The 26,850-nt window shown below is 51.8% G+C and overlaps 1 protein-coding gene across 1 annotated transcript; it reads left to right on the forward strand.

The window, feature by feature from the left end:
- Positions 1-23,238: 23,238 nt before the first annotated feature.
- LOC122365472 lies at positions 23,239-25,228 on the forward strand. Its single transcript, XM_043336712.1, has 2 exons — positions 23,239-23,996; positions 24,042-25,228. The coding sequence occupies exons 1-2, from the start codon at positions 23,240-23,242 to the stop codon at positions 24,323-24,325; spliced, it is 1,041 nt and encodes a 346-aa protein (XP_043192647.1). The 5' UTR covers position 23,239; the 3' UTR covers positions 24,326-25,228.
- Positions 25,229-26,850: the final 1,622 nt, after the last annotated feature.

Here is a 26,850-nt window from a genome sequence, read left to right on the forward strand (position 1 = left end):
AGAAAATATAGATCAGGAATTGTAGCGGCATTAGCTTTAACCATTAACTATTGAAAAAGCTCACGATTGGTCTGAAAGGGCTGAACAGTGAGCAGTGTGCTGCCAATGAACCGACAATTGTTCACTAACCATTCGCTATAATAGAAAACTTACTTGTTAGTCTGGGCCCTGGTTATCTTAATTCTTCATTTTCAGCCACTAAATGATGATCTTGTTCGATCTTGCAAGCCAAGCTGGACACTTGTCTTGAAATTCTTCTTTGGAATGTTGTTTACTTTCGTGTCCTACCTAGCAACCACCGGACGGCGAGTGTACAAATCTCAGCTTACTTAATTGGCGAAAGGTGGCAGTAGCAGCTACGGCACTGTTCTAGACGGATACAGTGCAATCAGTTCTATGCAAATTTATGTAGAATATCGACTGAAACCCATAGTGAGGGCATATTATCTATGATCTTAGAATATCCCACACTCCCAAGATGCCACGATCGATGTTGTTTACCAAGCCGACCGCCGCTTGATGTGGGAGGGCGCATGAATATTGAAAAGTACGAAAGGTTTTCTAAAGTCGCTATCAATTCAAGGTGATTTGAACCACTTATCCAGACAACGTGATTCACACATTTCAGTACACTGGAACTTTAATCGCTTTCATTATTGTCACCATTCTTCTGCATTTCGTGCTGAGATCCGGCACTATTTTCATTCATGTATGACGTCATACCTAGATTTTCCAAATATTTACGAAGTAGGTCACGGCCTTTATGCAACAGGTTTTACGGTGTTTCGTAGAGTATGGCCGTTTCGTAAAAAAGTTAAGATCTACTCCGGTGGCGTAAATCTTATGTTTATGCAATAGCGCTCAGGTCTCGATTTCGTGGCCGATTAATTTTCCATTTGCTTAATTTTTGGTGACCAGCGACGACGTTTTTTGTCGACCTCGTTCATGTCCTCGCCGTCTCGCCGCTTGACCTGGTCCTTGAAACGTACAAACAGATTTATGTCTGTCCCCAGTCTGGAAAAGAACCACGTCCGTTCCCTTAACCATCGCCAACGACCTCATGAATTTCACATAAAATCCCTTCCGGTTCGTCCGGCTCATTACAGGCGAATAATCGGTCAAACCGCCATAAATTACACACAGCCACCCCTTATCTAAATAGAATCCACTGTCGGTCCCACCCAGCCTCCCACCCCTGTCAGTGAGGTGGCCCTCCTCCCCGTCCGTGGCGCCACCGAGCCGACTAATTGCTCCCCCGGCGACGCCCCCTCCCCTCTCCCCACCCTCACCTCTCTCCTCCAAGATGCAGACGTCGCCTGCGCTCCAACCCAGCGCGGCGCTCGCCACACTCTGTAATTAAAGCCGAGCAGGCCGGGGCGGGTGCGGGCCGTCGAGGCGCCAACCGGTCGACCGGATTGCGTCTCGCTGTCAGAGGCGAGCTAATAAGTTGGGACATGCTGGCGTCGACATTTCGGCCGTCTCACGGTGCGTCAGTAATTAACGCCCGCGCCGCGCGCCACCCGCGCCACAGTCGTCATCCAAGGTGGGTATATATCCATAACGTACGAGAGATGGGGAGGGAGGGGGGGTGGTGGTGATTGAGGACAAACACTAATAATTGAGGACGGAATTACTGATCATTGAGAGGCGGAAGGACGAAGAACAGTGTTGGCTACGAATTGAAGATAGGAACTTCTTCTACAGTTGCCACTTGTAATAAATACATCGAAGAAATTGCAATCCATTATACATCGCAATCCATTAGCGCCTCCGCTATTCACCCTTCAGTCCTTAGTGCGACTTATAACTAAATACTATTCAGCGCCGGAGGGCTGACAGGAACAAGTATTTATCGATGTAAGGAACTCAGTGATACAACTGATCATTCAAGAAGTTGGGGGTAAAACCATTTTTATGGAATGCTAGATACAATGATCAACGGATACGCTAGTTACTAATGATGATATTCCATTTAGGAACTAAGACTTCAGAACACCGATAGGAAATGTGGAAAGTGAACAACGATCACTGCAGCACACAACGCTTTGGTTGACTAAAAGCCCTCAAGTGCTAAGGCTTCAAATGATTTTAAGAAATGTGAAGTGTTTTAGGACACTTGAACTAGACATAGAACACCTGCCACGCATCAGTTTTGTTCTTTCATAAAACAAGCCGAGCGAGGGGAAGGACATTGTTTGACGCCATGACAACCAGCATTAGCCGCATGTTGAGGTACATGTTCGACAAATACACGATGCTGATCCACCAGGATCGTGCAGTGAGGACATGCAGAACGTTTAGCGACATGAGATTTAGGGTGAAAACATAGAACACTACTAGTGTTTCACCGGTGGCCATTTTCAACCATGGCAATAGAACCAGGAACACTGGAGTTGGATGTCTATAGTTTGTAGGTGAAAGCTCTGGTTAGACAGGCAGAAAACTCATGCAATACGGAAGGTGCCTCACGACAATTCTCAGAAAAATATCACAGTACTTAGCTGTGTGTATAAAGTAGCAAGATTCACTTAATTTCAAAATGAAAACAAAGATATAATGGGTGTCCTTCGACCTTAATGATAAATTGAACGACAAACATCAAAAGAGGGGCTTATGACAATTTATTTTATTCGACAAGTTTAAATAATTACCGAACTTGATTCCAGGTAAAACCGACATACGGGCAATCAGGACAATTGCAAAAAAAGATGAATTAACTTTGTAACATTTTTAACACAAACTTTCTGAAATGCCGCAAGTGTCAAGTCAAGAAATATGCTGTCAGAAAACATGGATTTCTCATTACCTCACATAGAAAAAAATCACTCTGAATTAGGGGTACCGAAGGGGGAAAAAGAGCTAAAGGTTGAGTGGATATCAAGTAGAAATAATCAAAATGGAACTACAGAATACAGATGACAAAGCGGAAAGCACCACATCCAGACTACCTGCTTGCTACAAGATTTGCGGTACACGCGCCCAACACAATAGACCAGACACCTTCCATAACGCGACCAACGAGGTTTCGGACGAGACCCAACGAGGCTTCGACGCGGCCCAGCGACACGTGCCCCGACGGCCGATGTGGCCCAACGAGAGACGTTCCGGCGCGGCTGCCAGCGCGGCCCGTCGCCGAGATGCATGGCCGGCTAAACGCGGCGCCAATGGAGCGTCATCAGCGGCGGCGGCGCCGGCTCGGACCGTCATCCGTCATCATCAGCCCGATGTCGTCACGCCCCTAATGAAGAGCCGGCGGCGGCGGCGGTGGCAAAAACGGCGAGCGCCGGCCGCCACCGGAGCCGGCGCGTCGGCCGCGCGCGCCGCCGGCAATTAGTCGACGGCGACGGCGCCGCGACGGCGACGACGGTGTCACCCGATACCGGTGAGCTTGACACCATCACATTCCTTGGATACTTCGTTATCACAACATCGTATTCAACACCTTTAAATATTAGGTATGAGGTGTTATTCAACACTCGTGTTTGACATTCGTGAGCAAAATGCATGATTTTCCGCTCCCTGACAATTTTGTGATTCATGGACAGCCATTCCATTATTTACCGCATTTCAAGGCCAATGCAACGCCAGAGCAACGGCCAACAATAACAGAAAAAAATGTATTCCCAAAATGGACAGCTTTTTCGTTCAATCGTGGTCCATGACCATTGACCACAACACCGTTCACCAATTAGCGTGGCTTGTTAGGGAAGCTCATGGATACCTACGACGACAGCTGTTGAAAGTTTTCTTTTCATTATGTTTATAGGATAAAACAAATATCCAGCTTAATTTTTTGGTTGAAAAATTGCGCTTTCGATTTTTCCCATCCGATATGGATAAAAGTTTACGCCTTCTTACTTTAATTTTCAGCAGTAAGTCGTCTAATCATATTATTCAAACTATGTACGTTTCACCTCATACGAAGTTCCACAAAACAGTCAACATAAGTCTCTCGGCCAGAGGCGGATCCAGCTCAGAGTTTTTTTTTGGGGGGGGGGGATGAAACCATAAAAATTTATCGATTCTTTCCATGCATCGTCCATAGGCGTAATGTTAAAATCATGCCGTTTGGGGGGGGGGCAAATGCCCATTTTGCCCCCCCCCCCCCCTGGATCCGCCACTGCTCTCGGCCACATTTCCTCCCCTCTGGACGGCACGGCACGGTGGCCTGTTTTCCGACCACATCCCGCGATTCCATCGGAGGCTTCAGCCGCCACTCAATCTCGGCAACAAGAAATCGACTGCGGCGCCGTTTTCATTAGCTTTAAATGGTGTCGGTAATGAAAACAGGCCCGGCTGATTTCCCCGAGGGTGGTCGACGTCATTGCGCGGCAGCTCGTCGGCATCGACAGAGGATCGTCGGAATCGACGGAGGCTCGGCACGGAACGTCGGTATCGGCGTGACGGTGTTGGCGGGCTGACGATGATTGGCGCGAGAAGTGCGCCGGATGCCATGGTCAATGTGGGAGGAAACGCAGATGGAAAGATGGGAGCGTTATTTTGTGCAGTATGTATCAATTGCTATCAAATTGCATTATTGCCTCAACTTAATTTGGCTCTATTTTTTTGTGAGTAGGCACTCACACATTCTGATGCCTGCGTTCGTGTGTAATATGCCTTTGATTTCACTCCTAACTTCCGCACATGGACACCTATATTTTCATAGCATTGCCCCAACGCATAACATTGTTCTTATCTGTCCATACGCACAAGTAAATTAATCTATCGCAATTTAAAATCCACACATCCACTGTGGTTGGTATTTCCATAAATAAAGAAGGGAAGCAGTTGGTGCACACAGAAAAATATTGACACCGTTAGCGGTGTAATTGCACAGTACATATCTGAGCACTTGAGGAAAGTTAATTTAGTCCCTTCCCCGCTTAAATTACTCGCGCTTCCAAATGAACACCATGAAGAAGGTAATAGAACACTGTTAGGAGGGTTGGGTGTTTTACTACATGTAGCAAAACACCCAACCCTCCTAACAGTGTTTTATTACCTTCTTCCTGGTGTTCATTTGGAAGCGCGAGTAATTTAAGCGGGGAAGGGACTAAATTAACTTTCCTCAAGTGCTAAGATATGTACTGTGCAATTACACCGCTAACGGTGTTAATATTTTTCTGTGTGTGCTGTTGGCACCACACGTTGTCGCTGGCTAATTACGTGCAGTAAAACCAGCTGAGGCTGGTAACGAGCAAATTTCTTGTCATGTCTGGGCGCCATGTTGACATTGTTCTTTGTAACCCCGTATAAGCTAACAGGGCGAATCGGCGCTGTTCCCTGTGTCGGCCGTGTGTCGCCTGTCGTCTCAGCCAGCTCGCCCCGCTGTGAACACATGTAGCCGGTGCGGTGCCGTGTCGACTCCGGTCCCCTCCCCCGACTCTTCGCACCCGGCGCCGCCGCTCCGACACCACACCTCCGTCCGTCGGAGCCGTCGAACCCGACGACCCGCCCCCTCCGAGCAGAGGGAGCTGATGGATGTCCTCTAGGGTTGTTCAAAAAAACCGAATTTTGGAAAAGTATACGGGCTCATGGCTCATGTGGTGCGGTATTCTTTTCTGAGACCAATGATGCCCTTTTTACTGAAAAGTAATAACTGTTAGGGGCTCCTCAAACGGCTTAAAGAGGACCATGTTACGCCCGCCGACCGGCCGGTGTCAATAAGGGCGAGAGTTCGACGCCGCACGGCGGCGGCAGCGCCTTATCGGCACCGCGCGCCACGACATCTGCCGGGCGGCCGGCTGGGCGGTGGGAAGTTATAAGTGCGTGGTCTTATTGCACACGATCGGGGTGAGCTATCCCATGTTTTCGGGGCGGAAAGTTTCAGTGCAGCATCGGTGCGTCTGCCACGGTGGTCTGTGTCGATGGTATTATATAATACTGAACGAGGCCGGTGTAAATAAATTTTCAAGACCGAGGTCCTTACTGGATTCTTGAACGAGGCCGAAGGCCGAGTTCAAAAATCAGTAAGGACTGAGGTCTTGAAAATTTATCACCGGCCGAGTTTGGTATGTATTTTACTGTATGCCAACGATGCCAACGATAAATTTATTTTCTGGACCGAAGCTCTTAGCCGACTTAGGAACGAGAACATCCCAAAATGTTGGCTTAAGTGCATTCTGGTAATGCATTTTTGACCGTGGTCAATTTGCTTACACCAGTTATTACCACACCCCTCTGGCTAATGTATTTGAATAGACCAGGCATACAGTAAAGAAAATAACTCAAGCAGAGCTCAGAAAAGAATGAATGATTCCGGGTAGTTGCCTCGAAATAATCCGTTTCAAGAATACAGCTGCCTTCTTAACGTACCGTATCACTTGTTAATTCTTCAAAAAGCAAACTCTGAGCAATAACACACCTCTTTGCATTGCTGTTGACAATTTACGTTAGTTTTTGACGGTGGCTCGCACCCCCAATATGCTGCCGCGCAACTTTATTCCAACGGCGAAACGGCAACTTCGCGAGAATCGAAAATTCACGATATACGTACAGCAGGGGCTGGCAATGCAGTATGCACAAGGACAGAATATGGAGGAGACCCGACAGTCATCGGCCCAAGTTTGGGGGTGACTTTGACGAGCGTATGCGTCACCAATGTCATTATTCAGATACGTTGATGTCAGATGCTGGGGCAACAGAATCGACGCCAGGTGTAACTTAGATTAACGGGTCGAAAGAAAACATAACATGTCTGGGAATGACAGAGTGGCCACCCTGACAGTGTGACGAAGTGAGACATGAGTAGAGACATTAGCCGGAGTACCTACTCATATAAATCAAGCGCCGTTTATCCAATCCTTCGAGCATAAGCGACGCCGGCAGTCCGGCCAGGGCGGCCGTGCCCACCGATGCCGATCAAGACCCGAATCCAGACCCGGCATAGAACACAGCTCTGCCCTGACGTGACACATTACCCCGGTGTGTCACTCATGACGGATAGACCAATGCAGGAGCCTTGCCAGCTCCTGTTGTACCTACTTCGTTAAATTTTCGATTCTCGCTAAGTTGCCGTTTCGTCGTTGGAATAGAGTTACGCGGCAGCATATTTGGGCTGCGAGCCACCGTCCAAAAGCAACTTAAATTGTCAACAGCAATGCAAAGAAGTCTGTTATTGCTCAGAGCTTGCTTTTTGAAGAATTAACAAGTGATACGGTACGTTAAGAAGGCAGCTGTATTCTTGAAACGGATTATTTCGAGGCAACTACCCGGAATCATTCATTCTTTTCTGAGCTCTGCTTGAGTTATTTTCTATACCATCGACACAGACCACCGTGGCAGACGCACCGATGCTGCACTGAAACTTTCCGCCCCGAAAACATGGGATAGCTCACCCCGATCATGTGCAATAAGACCACGCACTTATAAATTCCCACCGCCCAGCCGGCCGCCCGGCAGATGTCGTGGCGCGCGGTGCCGATAAGGCGCTGCCGCCGCCGTGCGGCGTCGAATTCTCGCCCTTATTGACACCGGCCGGTCGGCGGGCGTAACATGGTCCTCTTTAAGCCGTTTGAGCAGCGCCTAGCAGTAATACATTTCGGAAAAAAGTGTATCATTGGACTCAGAAAAGAATACCGCACCACATGAGCCATGAGCCCATATACTTTTCCAAAGTTCGGTTTTTTTGAACAACCCTAATGTCCTCGGAGGACTGCGAGGACAGTTCCTCGTTCCGGGATGAGGTCGGGGTGGTCAGACGGCGCAAACAGGCGTCCAGCCGAGACTGTGGGCCAAGAGCGCCTGTCACCTGGCGAGGTACCGGAGAGTCAGCTGGTCCGAGGGATAACAGGGACTGTGACACAGATCGGGGTTCAGATGACTGGCGCCAAAGAGAGGTGTCGGCCTGCCTACTGTCTGTACAAATTATTCAGAGATCCCTGAAGAATATAAGCATGTTTTGAACAGAGATCTCTGAAAACTACAAATGAGCTGCAATCACGAGTTCGTGAACCCTTTGAGTGTTGGGTATTTACTGTTTTGTAAAACGATATGGATTACAAAACAACTACTGTTGTTTTTCGTCGGCTCACCACTTTTCATCGGCTTATTGAAGCACGAACACGCTTAGCAACTGCACTGAGAGTGTCGGCCAGCCGGGCTTTCTGTTCTCGCCTTGTTCACCTCTCATGACAGCCGTGCAAAGCCTTGTAAGAGGGATGTCTCACAGGATAGAGACACAGAGATATTCTCACGAACGTCACACTCACCAAAGGATACGAGGAAAGACAAGCGGCGGAGAGGCAGGACGCTGGCGCTAAAAAATTGCCTGCCGAGGGGAGCTCAGCCGCGTCGGGGTGCTGCCGGCGCCGGCTGCTGACGGCCCGACTGCCCACTGGCGCCCGTCGGACGCCTCCGTCGGTGTGAGAGCGGGACACATCCGGTCGTGTCGAGACCGACGGGCCGCCGTGGGAACGGGACCGGTCGGCGCCGGATACAGGCGCCTAGAGGACGGAATGAACGCACGGAAAGGCGGATAAAACGTGTTTTGGGCACGCTAGTATTGGCCGCGAGATGCCAGTGGATATTTGCAGCGGCCGTTAGGTCGCTTTTAAGAACAATATTTTTACAGCTTTTAGCACAATTTAGTTCAGGTGGAAGGGTGGAAACATGGCGACCACATGTACCTAATTGGCCCCTGGCCGAGTAACTTTCTTGACCGGCCCTTCCCTGCCCTTTATTGCAAATCAATGGCTGTGCAACGTGAATTGTGCAGTACCTATGCACGGATTAAGTCACTTGGGATAAAAACGAGAAAGAGCAAGTTGAAAAAGGTTTTCTGGATTCCCTGAAGTTTCGAAGATAAATGATCATTGACCGGGTATTAGAAATATAGCTCTGCAGGGATTTGAACAATCGGCTTATCCCTAAGAACACACAGTTCTGATGGCTTTCGCCTTAACACCATGTAATGCACTTTGACAGAAACATGTGTATTACATTTTCATCGTGAAATTTATTGACTTCAGCTTTTTATTGGGTAGCAGTTGGAGAACCGCTGCTAGGTCCATAACTTTTTAGAATCCGAAGACGCTGACGCATCCCATCTTCAGTTCTCAGGGTAGGTGGGTAGGCTTCGGGAGGATTTCACGGGTTCTTTTCAAAACGAATGCCTTTTACTGTCAAACAAATTTGCCATAACAGGGTTATCAATCCTTGAAAATTTTAGGCAAAGCCATCAGTGATAAATATTGATGCGCGTCAGCGACCAAGTACTCCAAAAAAACCTACTCCCATCACATCATCTCTCTCTCTCTCTCTCTCTCTCTCTCTCTCTCTCTCTCTCTCTCTCTCTCTCTCTCTCTCTCTCTCTCTCTCTCTCTCTCTCTCTCTCTCCCTCTCTCTCTCTCTCTCTCTCTCTCTCTCCTCAACCCTGTGGTATATTAATCGATCGCTCAGGTGTGATAAGTCCGGCTAATAACGCGCCGCGCTGACACGGCGGTCCGTGTACAAACCGGCGTGTAATCCGTTCATTATCATCGACGGGCTGCCATTGTCACGACGGCTATCCGCCTAGCACCTGACACGCAGCGGTCGGTGGACATTCGACGACGGCCGACGGCCGATGGTCGGTGCGGACGGGGGACGAGTGGCCCACCGGCTTCCTGAAGAGGGAGGGGTGCCTGGGGTGTAGCTTAGATTCAACGGAATGCCCCGATCGGTGGTGACGGGCGAACATTTACAATTACGTCTGGAAAATCGACCCGAGAAGGTGCAATAAAACTAGTTCCAGCAGATAACTGGAATCTACTACACATAGGGGGATCCAAGTGATGTGAGGACATATCTCGACGGGAACAGTTCGTCATAATACCCCGAAGTTCAGATGAGTTAACGAGCGACGAGCCAATCCTCTGGTGGTTTGATTTGCGGTTTTACCGTCCATTACGTTGCAGACCCCTTGTTTCCGTCATCTTGTATGCGGTCTCAGCTGCAGCCTCATTGTATCCGCCATGGTCTTGGCTGCGGTTTTTGTGCCTCCATCTCCCAGAAATTTAGCATCATCTCCACCAATACACATTCGTCATTCCCATATTTTCAATCACTCATGTTCGCATCTTTCTGTATCCGTGCCCCACCGTCTTCCGTCTCTATGCTCCAATTTCCATGTCTCCGTCGACCGTCTCCATCTCGGCCCCACACATACTCTGACATGGCTGGCTGGTTGGGGTCGGCGTAGCCGTTGAAGCCATAATCCCTGAGCGCGCAGCAGACGGACAATTGTCGCCCATCCCTGTCACCCGAGTTTACATGGTATGCCAGCATTGAACGACGCCAGTCCCTCGACACCAGCTCCCCAGTGATAATATCGGCTATCGAGTCTTCACCAATCCGTGTAAGACCCACATGATGCATCAGACATGCTAATTGTCGGCATTATCATGAATAGTGGAGGTCGATGGGGCTATGAACATGGCGTTTGATTGAAAAGATGTCACAAAATACACACAGGCGGATGAGCGATTAGGTTAATTAGGAAGCGTTAGTAACAGATAATCTATTTTAGCTAATCTGTAAGTATTGCTTATGTATATTAGTAGGTACACTCGTCAAAGGTGACGTTAATCGTACTGATTAATGTGTAACTTCGATTGAAGTAATTTGTAACTGATACTCAGGTAACGTGAGTGAGGAAGCATGATCTAAGATCTGTTGAGGTTTCATCCAGATAAAAATGTGCAGTTACATACTACTTACGTCAATAAGTTAGTTGGTTTATTCTATAAGTGTTTTATCATGCTTTTCTTTCACTTGCAAGTTCCATTCGGTTTGTGGGATGTAAATTATACAACGCGCAAATTATCTTCATACACATACACATATTTTTTCCACAGCGCTTTTCAGTCTGGTAGTCTAAGGGAAATTCAGTCTCACGTCCCCATCATGACGATCACGAGCCCATATCCCATCTGCCCCTCATCTCACCTCGATATCTCACCTCGATACTCGGCGCATCTCACGCTCTTCCGCTCCAGATAATACGCCCCACCGGACCCATCTCTCTCACCTCCACGGCTAGCATACAAATGCAACAGTCGCATAAATAATGCATTCCGCCTATCGAGAGGACCCACTCTCGCCTCTGACACCGATATCCTCCGGCGAGGTGCCACAAGAAAAGTGCGAGCGCGTCTTATCTCTCGCCTGCTTCCTGTGCAATCCATTAGAGCCGCAGGTTTGAAGTACGACGGGTCCGGGCGACGCCGACACTGTAAGCGGTGCACCATTCATTCCACTCCCTCTCCAACCGGGTTCGACCAATTGTCTAGCCGTGCACTCGCCTTCGAACCCTCGATGGTCGTGTCAGTGATCCGTCTTTGGGGACTGGCATGGCACACGTGGTCGAAAAAAATTACCTCCGTAGTCGCGGCACGCGGCGCAGAGGTGGCGAGCTCGGGCGCTCCGTCCGGCTCGTGCTGATGGTGACGGGATGTGATCGGTATCGGCACACTGACGTCAGATGACGTCACTGATATCCGCAGCCAGGTGTGATGTCCGTTTGGGAAGGGGCTTTTAAGTTTGAGGATGGTCCAGCAGACGCCGAAATCGTGCTGCGTTGTATGTACTCTTCAACCAAATGTGGCCCGATAAATCGTCGTCAGAACTGCCGATGCAAGTCAAGAAATGTGGGAAATGATAGCAAGGTTACTGTAAGGAATGCAGGGCTAGATACACAAGAAATGCCAGAGACCTCTACCGTTTCGGATGAGATAAATCTAATCTTTCAATGCATACCACCGTTATTCCAGTCTGGTGCACAAATAAGCCCACCTAAGAACTCGGGTTTCAAACGACACTCCATTCCAGCGAACAGAGGACAGAGACGTCGCCCTGGTCGCCCGCCCGCGGACCGGCGGGCTCTGTAGGTCCCGTCCGCCTCCCATATGTCAGCTGCTCGGGTCGGAGGGCAGCGCACAAATTAGCTGTCCAGCGCGTGTTGGCCACAAAGCCGGTCGGCACGGTCCCATTTCTCCGACACGGCAGGAGACAATGGGACGAGGCTCTTGTTTCGGACCGCGGCGGGACGGCCAGCGTGCGGTTTGCGCAGAGCGAAGTCACAGAACGGAAAAACAGGCATTGCCCAAAGTCAGCCCTTGTATTTACCCATACATAACCACCGATCCCGTTCATATATTTCTATGAAAAGGTTGTTCCCTGTTTGCAATTCTGATGGCAGCTCATATGCTGTACCTGTGTCCGTCTAAATACATATAGTTCTTATAACATCAGCCATTACATTTCACCTCGGCACTTACATTTCTTGTCCATATCGACCTATATAGGAGAATAAAAATACTCCCCTTCGATAATTAATGAATGAAATTTATTGAAATTCTTTCCCCAGTCTGCTATTTACCGTTGTGAAGCACGAACCAGGCGCATCCCTTGACATCAACTTTCACAACAGGTGCAGTGGACTCTTTGTTTTACAAGGACCCTTGTGCTCCAAGTAATCGATATGCACGGCGTTGCCAGCGCGGTAATTGTGTGTTGTTCGCACACTAACTGCACCAATTAACACCAGCACAAATTGGTCGACGATAGCCGTCAGCACTGGCGCGCTAATACACTAATTAATTCTGCCGATAGTCAATCTAGGCAGGCGTATGTCGTCATATTTCACCCATCAGAGTCGATCGGCTGGGAGGTGTTGGAACAACATTACGTCGATTAGGGACCGGTACCGGTAAAAACGGGTCCGCTTCGCTGGTGATCAACAACGGTGGGGTCAGAGACATGGTCTTTGGCCAATGGCCAGTATGCCCGATGCGGAACTTTGGCGTTTGGTCAGTCTTATTTGTCGTCTTTTTTATGGTGTGCATTCTAAACACATCGACAAGTTCAACGTTGAATGGACAGCCCTGTCGTTCACTTAGCTTCATTCATGTCACCCTGTGCCTATGACCCTATAGTCATATCGTTTTGCGCATTAGCTAGACTAGCATTTGTTACGGCCTTACAGATGTTTGATAACACATCATGATAAGCATCTGCTAATAAACTGTCTTTACATTGCCGAAAGAGCTTATACGTTCATGTCAGTCTATGTTCACTAGTGAAAGAATAAATGAGCAATGAGCATGTCATGAACACAATCAAGACCAAAGAAACCGAAACGAGTCTTGGAATCAATTACGACAGTTAATTAGTGTCGGATCATACAACCTGGGCATCACGTAAACAAGTGTTTGTTATTGCCCAATTGTTCTTCATGTTACATCAAAATGGCCGCCTTAGCATGGCGGACAGGACCGATTTTGGTGTCACTGACCAAATCCCCATGACGCCAAAACGCTAATTGTAATGAGCCAAACAACAGCGCGAAAACGGCGTACGCCGGAATGATCTACACTGTTTTCGGGTGTGTTCTACAATGTAAGACAGGACATTATGGGTGTAGCGCTGTCACCGGCCGCATTCCAAAGTCGCCCTCACTGGCCGGCCGGGAGGACGGTGGAGGCCGGGTAGAGGGGGAGGGGAGGGGAGGCCGCCCCTCCCCTCTGTCGGCGGTCCTGTCCCCACTGGCGGTGTGGAACTCACCGCCAACACCGGCGCCGCGCAGAAACAATGTCCGACACGGCGCCCGACAAGCGGCAGCCGCAGTATGAGGACCGGACGACACAAACGCACCGTGGTGGCGGCGGGGGAAGCGGGTCTCTGTCAGTTATGGCTCTATCGGGGACGGAAACACGTAAACTGCCTGCTGTCTGTCTGTCCGCTTACACGCGTACTTACATGTGTTCATGGGATGGCACCACCATAGATTTAGTGACGTCACACGAGAAAAACAACGACGCGGCCGCGGACCGTGAGCTGTGGATAAGACGCAGATGCGGCGGCTGGGGTGATTAAAAATACGGGGTTAAATTACCCGGCCGAGTTGCTAAGCCGTTCGAGCCATGGGGCTCGCGACAGGGTAAGAAGTTGTCAAGAGATGTTGCGGCTACCCGCGCAATTAAACGGCATTATAGGGGTTAGAGGTAAGAAATTTTTTTAACAAACTGCTCGCATGATATCACATTATACAAAGAAACAAATTGAGCTGTAAACCTATTGAGCTGTAAACAAAGAAATGCCAAATGAATTCATTACAAATCGTAAATGAATGCATCCAGAGAACGATTGAGGAGTACGCTGTACCTCTGTACACTAAAGAATTTCTTTCAAATGCAGAAAACTTCAACAAAATAGAATTCAAAATAGGTGATGACCTATTTTATGAAACACTTCTGATGCTCATCAGAGGAGAAACTGTTAAATACTCAAAAATTAAAGCAAGAGAATTCAAGCTAAAAGAAAAAGAATTAATTACGAAGGTAGCTGAAGCAAGCTCAGCTTTTACAATCAACAGATCGGAAGAAAATAGCTCACAGCTTAAGAGTTGTAAGGAGGAGCTAGAGAAGTTTAGGGAGCCTATTGTTCACGGTTTAATTGTAAGATCCAGAATAAGATGGCACGAAGAAGCATAGAGATCTTATATACATAGAGATGACATGCACTTAAAATCGTGGCGATTCAGTGGGTCTTTTTAAGCAACTTATTTTCAGCCAGTAGCGTGCCAATATGGCTGAGGCATTGTTAGTCTGAAGAAATTATTACGTAGCGAGCGAAGCAAGCGTAGTCTTTCGTAGATTAACGGAAATTTCTGAGTATGAGCGGCCGGCCGGCCGTGGTTACGCTTTTGCGAGGCTTATATCTCAGCAACCACTTGACCGATTCACATTCGATGATTTTTCTAGAGTAGCTTCATTCCTTCTACCAAGTATTGGACTATTCTCGATGCATGTGGGTGACCGCTTATGCACGTGCCACGTGCAAAACGAAGAGGTGTCAGTTTTGCAATTGTTGCAATATCTTGGTAACTACTTGGCCGATTGCGCTGAAAGTTGGTGTGTAGGTACTAGGTAGGTAGGCACCCACTAGGCAATGCATATCCATGTGCCACAGTTGGGGTGCTGCTGCACGTGCGCACGTGCAGGGGTCGATTCCAGATCTCGAGAACGGCTGAACCGATTGTGCTGAAATTTGGTACATGGTTAGGGACCAGTTAGTAGGGTGCCGTGCAAAAGTCACTTGTGACCCATTTTGCACGTGCGCACGTGCAGGGTGCCGCTTCCAGATCTCGAGAACGGCTAGGCCGATTGCGCTCAAATTTGGCACATCGCTAGGGACCGGTTAGTAGGGTGCAGTGCACAAGTTAGTTGGAGGTGTCCCTTGCAAATTCGCTTGTCCAAGGCCCACCCTCTCGCTCGCTCCGTTGGTCGCCCCAAAAGGCGTTTTACTGGTTAAAAATATTGCTGTTCTTTCCTGGCTGATTTCATTCCTGAGGTAGGTAAGCAATGAAATTTGTAGCATGATTTCATTTTGTGTTTTTATTGAATTCCTTAAAAGCTCGCCTAAAAGCATTCTCTCACATTCAGGCTCTCATCAACCCGGCAGGCGGTGGACCTCCCGGCCACCTTCCGCGCGGTGGGGGGGGGGGCATTTTTTGCCCCCTCCCGTATCTCCGAAACTACTGGACGGATCCGTAACATTCAAACGATGTTTGATAGCCCTGTCAAATTTGTCGATGAAACTCCAATTTCATTGACCTCGGGGTCACCGATGACGTCACAGGTCAGGTCAAAGATAACATGTTTCGCGTACGTTAAAAATAGGGCGTACGTTGCCTAGTATATATGTTGCTATTAGAGGTCACTGATAATACCATGTCAGGTCACAGGTCAGGTCACCAAGGGTCAGCACATGAACCAACTTTAGTATTTACTAGGGTTGTGCGATGCATGTTTTATGGCCCCCCTGACATGGTCTCCCCCAAAAAAAGGTTACAGGTCTAAGGTCATTTGGGTCAGGTTCATGAAATTTTCAGGGTAGGTTCCTTGAGATTTGGTCAAGTTTGGCGCTTTCGGTCAACCGTCGTGAAAACGGCTGTTCTGAACCTTTCTGAGCACGGTGCAAGCTCAAATATACATATGTTGCATGTTCCCATTCAATGACACATTAACCCTCGCCGGACCTATTGGTTTTTTACATACGCGCCGGCCGGGGGGGGGGGGGGTTGGTACGATTTCCCTCGCCGTTTCGCCCCTGATGAAGCTAGAGCGTCGCGGAAAAAACAAACGTGTGCGCCGTTACAAGACGCAAGTACTGGTACCCGATTTTAAGGTCTCATGAGGTCAGGTCAAGTGACCAAGGACCAGGGTTCAGTTTTTCATAACTTCGCAAAAAAAACGGTCGGAGAGCCGCGATTTTGGCATCATCGTGTTCGCCTCGCTCAGGCGCGTCGAATGGTATACTTTTTGTCCGGGTGAGGTCAACTTGAGGTGTTGACCTCGGGTCAAGGGCAGGTCAGCTCCCCCAGATCACGAAGCTGGTTAACAGAGGTCATGTTACATATTACTCGAATCGGCAGGTCTTCCTGAGTTTATTGGTGGCTTTCCCGACTCGCTAACTCAATTTGATGGGGAGTTATTGATGAAAAACTCTAATGACCCAAGTATATAACTGCAATGAAAACCGTAAGCCTCATGCTAATAATTATGTTAAAAATAGGGCCAAGAAAATAAGACATGCTGGGCAAACTGACAAACTGACTTTTGTCAAACCGTCTTACGGTTTTCATTGCAGTTATATATGTAATCATGAGCCTCAAAGCCGCCCTTTCTTTAATCAATGACCCAAGTGACCATAAATGACGCCACGCAATGTCAACAATGCAAAAATGAAGCATCGGACCTTGCAAGGCGTGCAAGAAATCACGACTCCATGAGCTGGAGACAGTTTGAGATAGTTCTCGGCGCTAACATAGCAGTTTTCATTTTTCCCCATTGACGTATACCTAATGGTGAGGTCACGTGGCCGACCTGACCTCATGTGATTTTTAGGGAAAATCCGAGACATATGTACGAGTTGTGAGACCTCTGGATGATACAACATCCTGTTAAGTTTCATCTCCCTGTGAAAGTTCCTCTGGTACTGACGGCGTTGCGAAGTTGCGACATCTGAGGACTGTGCAGAGGTTCACATATGACGTCACAGGTCAGTGACCTGACCTGACCTGAAAATGCGGTTGGTGTCACAAGATGCGACTTGGATCAAAGGTCAGCTATGCCAAGTTTCAGCTCTCTATCGCCTGCGTGTTCGGAGCTATCGTGAAAAACCCTATAGGGAGGCGGCACCCGCCCCCCCCCGTCGGACGGCGAGGGTTAATGATACATGCAGTACCTGATACGAGCATAAGGTTAAAACATGCCTAATATCATTTCAATAATAACGCACTTATATAATAACGCATAACAAAAAAGAAAAACTGTACTTAAAAATAAACGGATGTGAACACAATCTCCTTGACCGAATCCTTACAAAATGCAAGTCACGGGCCATGGCACCCCAGAAAACTTGCTTAAAAAGACCCACTGAATCGCCACGAAATCAAGTGCTTTAACATAGGCGTGTCATCTCTATGTATATAAGATCTCTATGCGAAGAAGGCGAAAGGTCATCTAAATATTTCCTCGGTTTAGAGAAAAGAAATGCAATGAGGAAAAGCCCAGCAGAGCTTATCTCTGACAATCATAAAATTACAGAAGCGTCAGAAATCCTTAAGGCCTTCACCAACGACTTAACCCATAAATTTAACAAAATAAACAGTGCTCCCAAAGAAGTAGTTGAAAAACTCGCACTTGAGAACATCAATGAAAAAATAAACACACATGAACGAGCACTCCTTGAGAACACGATCTCTTATCAAGAATTAACACAGGCAATGCAAAAAATGAACAAAGGAAAATCCCCAGGCTCAAATGGGTATACGGCATGTTTCTTTAGAAAATTTTGGCAGAAATTGGGGCCCTTCCTTTACAGAGCATTTATATATTGTACCAAACTTGGCAAAACCCTTCTTTCTCATCGAGAGGGGATCATAACAATGATCCCCAAGGCCGGAAAACAACTCAACACTTTAAAAGGTTGGCGCCCAATAACGTTGTTGAATGTTGATTTCAAAATAATTTCGTCAGCTATCTCGGCACGAATACAAAAAGTAATAGGAAAGCTAGTAGACCCATGTCAAACAGCCTACATCAAAGGACGATACATAGGTGAAAATACACGCTTAATATATGACGTGATAAATGTCCTTTCAAACAGAAAAGAATCAGGGTTAGTTATGTCTGCTGACTTTGAAGCTGCATTTGATTCGCTCTCGTGGGAGATGATACTGGAAGTGTTAAAACAGTACAACTTTGGACCAAATTTCATAGAAATAATTAAACTTCTATATTTAAACAACGATAACTTCTCCCGAATAATAGTAAACGGGCATTTGGGGGATAAAATATACCTGAATTGCGGAATCCGACAAGGAGACCCGACTTCAGGCTACCTTTTCAACCTCGCAGTGAACCTGCTTACGCAACAAATCAAGAAATCAAGAAAAGTAACTGGCATCAAAATTTCAGACAGTGCGGAAGTAAGAATTTCTCAATATGCCGACGATACCATCTTATTCCTAAAGAATGAAACAGAATGCGTTAAAGGAGCTATACAAGAATTGCAAAGATTCTCAGAAGCATCAGGACTTAACTTAAACATTGACAAAACATGTTGTCTGCGGATTGGCTGCGCAAGGCAGTTCAACAACGTTGGTTGCAGCCAAATCAAGTTTGTTGACCAATTGAAAATATTAGGAATAACGTTCAATGAGAATAACAAAAACATTACTCAGGTCAATTTCGAACCGAAAATCACTCAGATTCAAACAGAAATTCAACATTGGCGTAGAAGAAACATTACAACGTTAGGGCGAATAACAGTCGTCAAGTCCCTGTTGATGTCAAAATTAGTTCATCTATTTATGGCCCTACCTGACCCCTCTAGAAAAGAATTTAAAAGTCTTGAGAGAATCTTATTCGAATTTGTTTGGGGTGGTAAACGAGATCCAATAAAACGCGCGAAACTTATACAAAACTTTACCGCAGGTGGTCTTCGCATGATAGATGTCCAATCCTTCTGCGCCAGCATGAAGCTGACATGGCTCAAAAGAATAATGGCATCAAACGCATCATGGTCACGTATAGTCGAAATTGAACTACCACCAATTGAAAACGTGCTTCAATTTGGCAGTAAACAACTAGAGAAATTGATGAAGAAGGTTGAAAACAAGTTTTGGAGCGACGTACTAAAAAGTTTTGCAAACTTTAGCAGAGTATACGTACCTGATGAGGCTAACGTACTTTTCGAAAGCATATGGTTTTCAGATTACACGAAATTCAAATGTTCAATAATACGTAGCTGGTACAAAAAAGGAATTCGGCGCATAAATGCATTTGACGAGCGACACCTACGGGGTCGTGCGGCAAAAACTTTCTCTGTCCGCGGGCGCCACTGCAGCGACACCTGCCGTGTGGCTCCAACACTATTGGCTCAGTCTGTGCGCCCACGCCGTGCCGCGAACACCGATCCTACACATTGTTCAGCGTTCCGATTGTAGTTGGACCACATCTGGTGAGTTCTCCCCACGTGGTGGGTGCATTACGCCGAGATGGCCTGGCTGGGCCGTGGTGTCGTATGTTTATGTTCGCCCAGTGGGCTCGCGGCACTGGCAGCCGGCTCTCAGTTAGGAACTGCCAGACCAAAGTACCAGTCGCTGGCTGTTTTATATTTTTTTTCTATCATTGCCTCTAGGGCCCTTGCCGCAGGTTCCTGCACCACCGACAACTGTGGTGTCCCCTACGGCCGCAGGGGCGCGCCGCGGCCCGCGATCGCGTCGTCGGCCATAGCGCGTTTGCGCCGGCGACCGTATACGCAGTTACGCTCGTGCCGCAATTCAGGGAGTTACGTCTTATGCTGCCACCAGACTGCTAGCCTCGTATCTTGTTGTATTCATCGCCCTGTCCACGCGCATGACCTAATGTCTCTGTGCACCCAAGGCCAAGCCACCCTGACGCCATCTTGGCGGGTCCGAGCAGCAATCGTGTGACCTCTACCCAGCGATCGCGTGATCGTGACGTCAGCGGTAGGTGTGGACACCTCCAGCGCTGGTGGCGCCGCGGCGGCAGCGACAGCAACTGCTGGTAGCCACGTGGCCGCCAGCGGCGCAGGCGCGGGCGTGTCATTACGTAACCGTCATCCGCGCCGTGAGGCGGCCCGGGTGATTCACCCGCCGTGTCGTCAGCTGACCGTGACCGTGGCCTAGCGGCCTTTGGCCCGGCGACCGGACCGCAGGTCCGCAGCTGATTGGGGGTCGTCTTGCACCGGGTCTGCAGCGGGCCATCTGGGCTGGAGTCAGGTCACTGCTGGCTGTATGCCACTCTGTGGGAAGCAGCGTTAGTCGGTCACAATTTGGCCAGACGGTACGCAATCGTGTATGCCTGAGAGGCAGCGTTAGTCGGTCACAGATTGGCCTGACGTGTACGCAACCGTATATGCCTGGGAGGCAGCGTTAGTCGGTCACAGATTGGCCTGACGTGTACGCAACGGTGTATGGGCTGGAGTCAGCTCACTGCTGGCCGTATGCCACTCTGTGGGACGCAGCGTTAGTCGGTCACAATTTGGCCAGACGTGTACGCAATCGTGGATGCCTGAGAGGCAGCGTTAGTCGGTCACAGATTGGCCTGACGTGTACGCAACCGTATATGCCTGAGAGGCAGCGTTAGTCGGTCACAGATTGGCCTGACGTGTACGCAACGGTGTATGCCTGAGCTGCAGCGCTAGTCGGTCACAGATTGGCTGGACGTATACGCAACCGTGTATGCTATATCGGTTTCGTCCGCGTCCCACTCTGGGAGCGTCCAGGGCTTACGTAATTTTGTTTTTCTCATTGCAGGCATGCTCGTCGTAGGGGACAGCTATGCTGTCCACCTCCCCCGCCGCTGTTCGCCCCACCTTGCCGTGGCGGCGGCCGGTGTTCGCGGAGGCTGCGTCAATGACGACGGCTTCAGGCGCTGGGCCATCCGGGCCGCAGTTCGTGCCCGTCCTCGCGTGGTCACGCTCGTGGCGGGCGGAAATGACCTCGCCAGAAGGGACTGCCGCGTTCAGCGGTGGCTCGCCAACCTCCAGGAACTGACGCTCGGGCTCCTGGCAGCCGGAGTCGTTCGCGTCTATGTGCTGCCCATCCCTCCGCGCACAGGCTTTCCATCCAGCGGCGTGTCGGCGCGAATTTTCCGGCGGCGGCGCTGGGTGGCCAACAAACTGTTGCGCCGCCTTTTCCGCCAACCGCCGGTGCTCCTGCTCCACTTTGTGCCGCCACCTGACTTTCTGGCGTCGGATGGGGTTCATCCGTCCGCGGCCGGGTGGCGCACCCTGGAGAGCGTGCTACAGGAGGCTATGGACGCCTCCTCCGGGATTTAGCGTGTACCGGGTCGCTCCCGTGCTGTGTCGTGTGTGTCCCCCCCCCCTCCTAACCGGCTGGCCGTTTAAATACACATTCCCGCTAACATCGTCGTCTATTTTCATGCGTTCGGAGCTGCTATGCCACGGGCCAAGTCGTCGGCGGGCCGTGCCCCGGCACGCCCCCTGCCAGCGCCACGGACGGACGCGCCGCGACGCGCCACTACGAGACGCTCCGCGGCGGCGCGGCCGCGGCCGCGTCTGGCGCTGGTGCCACGAGCCGCCGCACGCCCGCTGCTGCGGCGAGGCGACAGGCCGCAGTGATGGCCACCACTCCGCCCAATCCAGGGCGGGGCCATGCTGCTACAACGTCGGCCGCCGCCGCCTCGCCCCCTGACGCCGCGGTCATCGACCCCGCCGCTCTTCAAACAATGGTGGGCGACATGGTCCGGGCCGCCGTCGCCGCCGCTCTACCTGCCAGCGAGCCATCACCGCCGGCGACGGTCGCCGTGCAGCGCGGTCCGGCACAGCGTCTCCAGGATGGGCCAGCTGCCCATCTGACGTCCGCCGACCACGCCTACACGCCGGCTGCCGAACTGCAAGCCGGGCCAATGGCGCTCCCGGCGGTTCTCTCCGGCGCCCCTCCGACCGCCGCCGGCCCTGCTCCACCTGCGCACCTGCCAGCGGCGCAGTTGCCCGTCGCCGGCCGTCCGCCGGCACCGGTGGAAAATGCCGCAGGTGACGACCTAGCGGCCCGCGCTGCCGTATCCCCCGCGGTGGCGGCCCTCATCGTGTCCCATCAATTCATTGACCTAAACACTCTCCTCAACGACTCTATCCCCCCGGCAGAACCAGGGCTGTTTTGCCTTATCGACGGCCGTCTCCGTCCCTCGGTACAGCGCCGCCCAATCCCGCATTTCGGCGCCTGGGCCACCGCGTTTCTTCGATACGCGGCCGTGTACTTGGCTGCCCACCCCGCTGACGCCTCCGGTCTGTTGCGCCACATGCAACAAGTGTCCTCGCTGCAGGCGCCCGGCCTTGGATTCGCGTGGCGCGATTTCGATGAGGCCTTTCGGCGCGCACGGGGCCTCTGCCCGGAAGCTCACCCATGGGGCTCCACGGCGGCCACGTCTCCCATTTGGCTCACCGCAATCGCTCGCGGAATCGCCGGTTCTCGGGCCGGGTCTGCAGCCGGTGTAAGCGGCGAGGGTCGGGGCGGCTCTAGCCGGCCGGCCGCCGCGTCTGGCTCTTTTCGCGCGCTCTGCCTCGGCTACAATCGCGCCGCCGGGTGCCGCCGGTCCCCGTGCCTGTTCCGGCACGAGTGCCGCCTCTGCCGTGGCCCCCATAGCGTGCTCGCCTGCCCTCGCCGCGCCGCCCCGGCCCTCCCCGGCACCCGCCGCCCCGGCCGCGAATGACTCCCTCACTCCGCCGGTATCAGTCCCGCCCGACCACCTCGCGCTGCTCCTGACAGGTTACGACCCCGCCCTGGCCGCGCAGCTAGTGCACGGTTTTCGCTACGGCTTCCCGCTCGGCAGCGCCGAGGTCCCCTCTGGTGACTCGGGCGGCAACCTTCCATCCTGCTCTCTGGCGCCGGAAGTCGTGGACGCATATGTCGCGGCTGAGACGCGCGCGGGTCGGATAGCCGGTCCTTTCTGTCCCGCGCCGCCATGGATCGTCCGTTTTTCTCCCATTGGTCTAATCCCCAAAAAGTCTCCGGGCTCGTTTCGGGTCATTCACCACCTGTCATTTCCCACCGGCGCTTCCGTCAACGATTTCATTCCCCGGGAGCGCACATATGTTCAATACGGGTCGGTGGACGAGGCTCTTCGCCTGATTGGGTCCTTCCAACGCCCCTACCTCGCCAAAACCGATATTGAGAGTGCATTCCGCATCGTGCCCGGACGCCGCCATGCTCGGTTTCCATTGGCGGGACTGCGCATACGTGGACCTTTGCCTTCCTATGGGCTGTGCCAGCTCTTCCCAAATCTTCCAGTCCGTCAGTGATGCGCTCGTCTGGATCGCGCAGAACAAATTCGGGGCGGGTCCCATTGTTTCTGTTTTGGACGACTTCCTCTTCATCGGCGAGTCGCGCGCAGCGTGTCAGCGCTCGCTCGGCGGCTTTCAGGCCATGTGCCGTGACTTGGCGATCCCGCTGCGTCGCGACAAGACCGTGGCGCCGTGCCGGTCCCTCACCTTCCTCGGGGTGGTATTGGACCTTGAGCGCGGCGAGCTGCGGCTGCCAGCTGACAAGCTGGCACGTGCCAGGGCAGGCCTCACGAGCCTGCTGGCCCGCCGGAAAGCGCCCCTCCGCATGGTCCGTGAATGCACGGGGCTCCTCAGCTTTGCGTGCACCGCAGTGCCACTCGGTCGCCCGTTCCTACGGCGCATGTTCGACTTGTGTCGCGGCGTGTCGCGCCCTCACCACCGCGTCACGATCACCCGGGCGGCCAGACAGGATATGCGCGCCTGGCTGCTGTTTCTAGACCGTTTCCCAGGCCGCGCGATTCTCGCTCACCGGCGCTGGTTGTTGGAGCCGGGTCTTATCCTGGAGACGGAAGCCTCCAGCTCGGTCGGGCTCGGTGCCATCTGCGGCGAGGACTGGCTCCTGGGGCCGTGGCCCGCGTCCCTCCGCGAGGCCCCTATCAGCGTTTTGGAACTAGTGGCTGTCGCTGTAGCCGTGCACGTGTGGCGAGATCGGTTCGCGCATCGCTGCGTCCTTGTGCGCTCAGATAACTCCGCTGTGGTGGCCTGTATAACCTCTCAGTCATCTCGCTCGCCTGCCCTAATGCCATGGCTCCGATTCCTTTTTCTCACCACCGTCTCTCATAACATTCTCGTGCGTGCCGTGCACACACCCGGCATCGCCAATGCAGCAGCTGACGCCCTGTCCCGCGGTCTTGTGCAGGTCTTCAAGGAGCTCCGCCCGTCCGCAGCAGCCACGCCGACGTCCTGGGACTGGCCGGCCTGCGGCACGCTCTCACCGTTCACCAGCTAGCTGGTGCCGCGCTAGCTCCTGCCACCATTCGCTCTTATCGAGCAGTGTGGGACCAAATCCGCGTTTTCCTCACTCTGCCGCCCACTGCTGCCCTGTTTCCCATCTCAGTGGCCGACACTGCTGATTTCCTGGCCTCTCGACACGAGCAGGGCTGTTCCGCTTCCACCCTCGCCGCCGAGGCGTCTGCCATCTCCTACGGCCACAAGCTAGCCGGCGCGCCGGATCCCACGGCGGACTTCCGGGTGCGACAGCTGTTAGCGGGATCCCGCCGGCTACGGCCGAGTGCGGACAACCGCCTCGCCGTCTCCCTGACCGAGCTCGGCGAGCTCTGCGCCGCACTCCATTTCCTAGGCCTCTCCCCGGTAGACCGTGCTGCATTCCGTGCCATCTTTACATTGGCTTTCTTTGCTATGCTTCGCCCGGGCGAGGTCGTGCGCGGCCGAGACCTGACCCACACAGTCCGACTCAGCCACGTGAGTCTCGTCGGCCCCCAGCTTTCTCTCACCATTCCATCCTCAAAAACGTCGGCCTCCCCGTTCACCACCACGCTTCGAGCCCGGCCTGATCTTGCCACGTGTCCGGTCGCCGCTGTCCGCGACTACCTCGCGGTCCGCGGCACGGGCCTTCCTGATGACGCACTGTTTATCGGCGGCCATCGCCGCCCTCTGACATCGCGCGATCTCACTCGCGTACTTCGCATGGCGGGCCGTCGAGCTGGTCTCAACCCAGCCCGCCTCTCCGGGCACTGCCTTCGCATCAGCGGCGCCTCCCACGGCGCCGCAGTCGGACTAACGGAGCCTCAACTCTGCCACGCCGGCCGCTGGTCGTCCCAGGCCGTGCGGCGATACGTACGGCGGCCGGTCTCCCTCCTTCAGGCATCCTAAGCGGCGGGTCCCGTCCAAAGAGGGTCAACGTTGCCGGCCTTCCACCGCTACCGCTCCCAAACCCGAGCCACAGCTGCCCGTTCTAGGTCTGGGTGCACGGGCCGCGCCCTAGCAGGCGTAGCGGCAGTCCCGACGCTGCCTGTTCAGGCCCGGGCTCCCAAACCGCCGCCCTCGCAGGCGGAGCGGCGGCGTCCTTGGCCACCTGCCTGTTTTCGGTCCGGGATCCCGGACCGCCGCCTTCACGGGCGAGCGGCAGTCTTGTCAGCTGCCTGTTTTAGGTCCGGGCCCCCGGACCCCCGCCTCACGGGCGGAGCGGTAGTCTGTCAGCTGCCTGTTTCAGGTCCGGGCTCTGGGACCGCCGCCCTCGCCGGCGGAGCGGCAGTCCCAACTCCCGACGGCTGCGCGCCACAGTGATGTATCTGTATATATGTAACGTCGGGCTCGCGTGTTCATTGTTGGTTTAGCTCGCCCGCACAGCCATAACCCAGATGCAACTGCAGTTTCTACGCCACAGCCGCACCGCCGACGGTGCCATGTTTGTGCGTCGCGTGAGGTGAATTACGCCGTGCGCGGCATGTCATGTCCTCTGCCGTCGCGTTATCGCCACGTCTGTTAATCCAGAGGCATCCATCGTTTTCCATTAGCTTTCTGCCGCCCTGGCAATTTTGTTCATAGCGAATGCCTCTCCGTTCCGCGCGGGTGCAGATGGGGTGTTGGGCGTAATCTGCACCCAAAGTGCATGACGGGTGTACAAACGTACGAATACACAGACCCATATTCATCAGTCATGCATTTGCAAGCGCAGCGGAACGGAGAAATGCATTTGACGAGCGACACCTACGGGGTCGTGCGGCAAAAACTTTCTCTGTCCGCGGGCGCCACTGCAGCGACACCTGCCGTGTGGCTCCAACACTATTGGCTCAGTCTGTGCGCCCACGCCGTGCCGCGAACACCGATCCTACACATTGTTCAGCGTTCTTGTCTTTCCGATTGTCCACCGCCACCCCGCCGCCGCCTGTGGTACTGTGTTTCCATGCATTGCTGGCTGTGTAAGCGTAATCTGCACCCAAAGTGCATGACGGGTGTACAAACGTACGAATACACAGACCCATATTCATCAGTCATGCATTTGCAAGCGCAGCGGAACGGAGAAATGATTTGTTTAACGAAAATACAGGGACCTTACATACCAAAGAGAGCCTCGAAAATGCTTACGACGTGAAGATGACATTTTTATGTTATTCGAGCTTAATCAGGAGCTTACCTGATTACATAAAAAACCAACAAATAGATAAAACACTTGGGCCGATAATGCCACATAGAATGTGCGTGGTGTTAAACAATGAAAAATTTTCACGTCAAGCGTACGAAGCAAATGTAAAACATAAGCAGTTAGAAATACGGAATGCTAATGAACGCCAAAAAGCAAAGTGGATCAGAGATATTGGGGGTTTTGAGGAAAATAGCCTTGCAATCTTAAAAAAGGTCACAAAGTCAGCAAAACTGATAATGTTTCAATATAAACTCATAAATCGCATAGTAGCAACGAATACCTACCTTAAGACTATACACATTAAAGACGAAGATACTTGCACGTTCTGTAAAGTAGAACCGGAAACACTGGTTCATATGTTCTGGCAT

The sequence above is a fragment of the Amphibalanus amphitrite genome, unplaced genomic scaffold (genome assembly GCF_019059575.1).
Source record: "Amphibalanus amphitrite isolate SeventyFive unplaced genomic scaffold, NRLGWU_Aamphi_draft 000742F_arrow, whole genome shotgun sequence".
NCBI lineage: Eukaryota > Metazoa > Arthropoda > Thecostraca > Balanomorpha > Balanidae > Amphibalanus > Amphibalanus amphitrite.

Bases quoted from the DNA above. Each gene is read 5' to 3' on its own strand.
- LOC122365472 (XM_043336712.1), top strand. From the start codon at position 23,240: ATGCTCGGTTTCCATTGGCGGGACTGCGCATACGTGGACCTTTGCCTT. The intron at 23,997-24,041 runs TCGCTGTAGCCG...TCGCGCATCGCT, and splicing joins CGTTTTGGAACTAGTGGCTG to GCGTCCTTGTGCGCTCAGAT.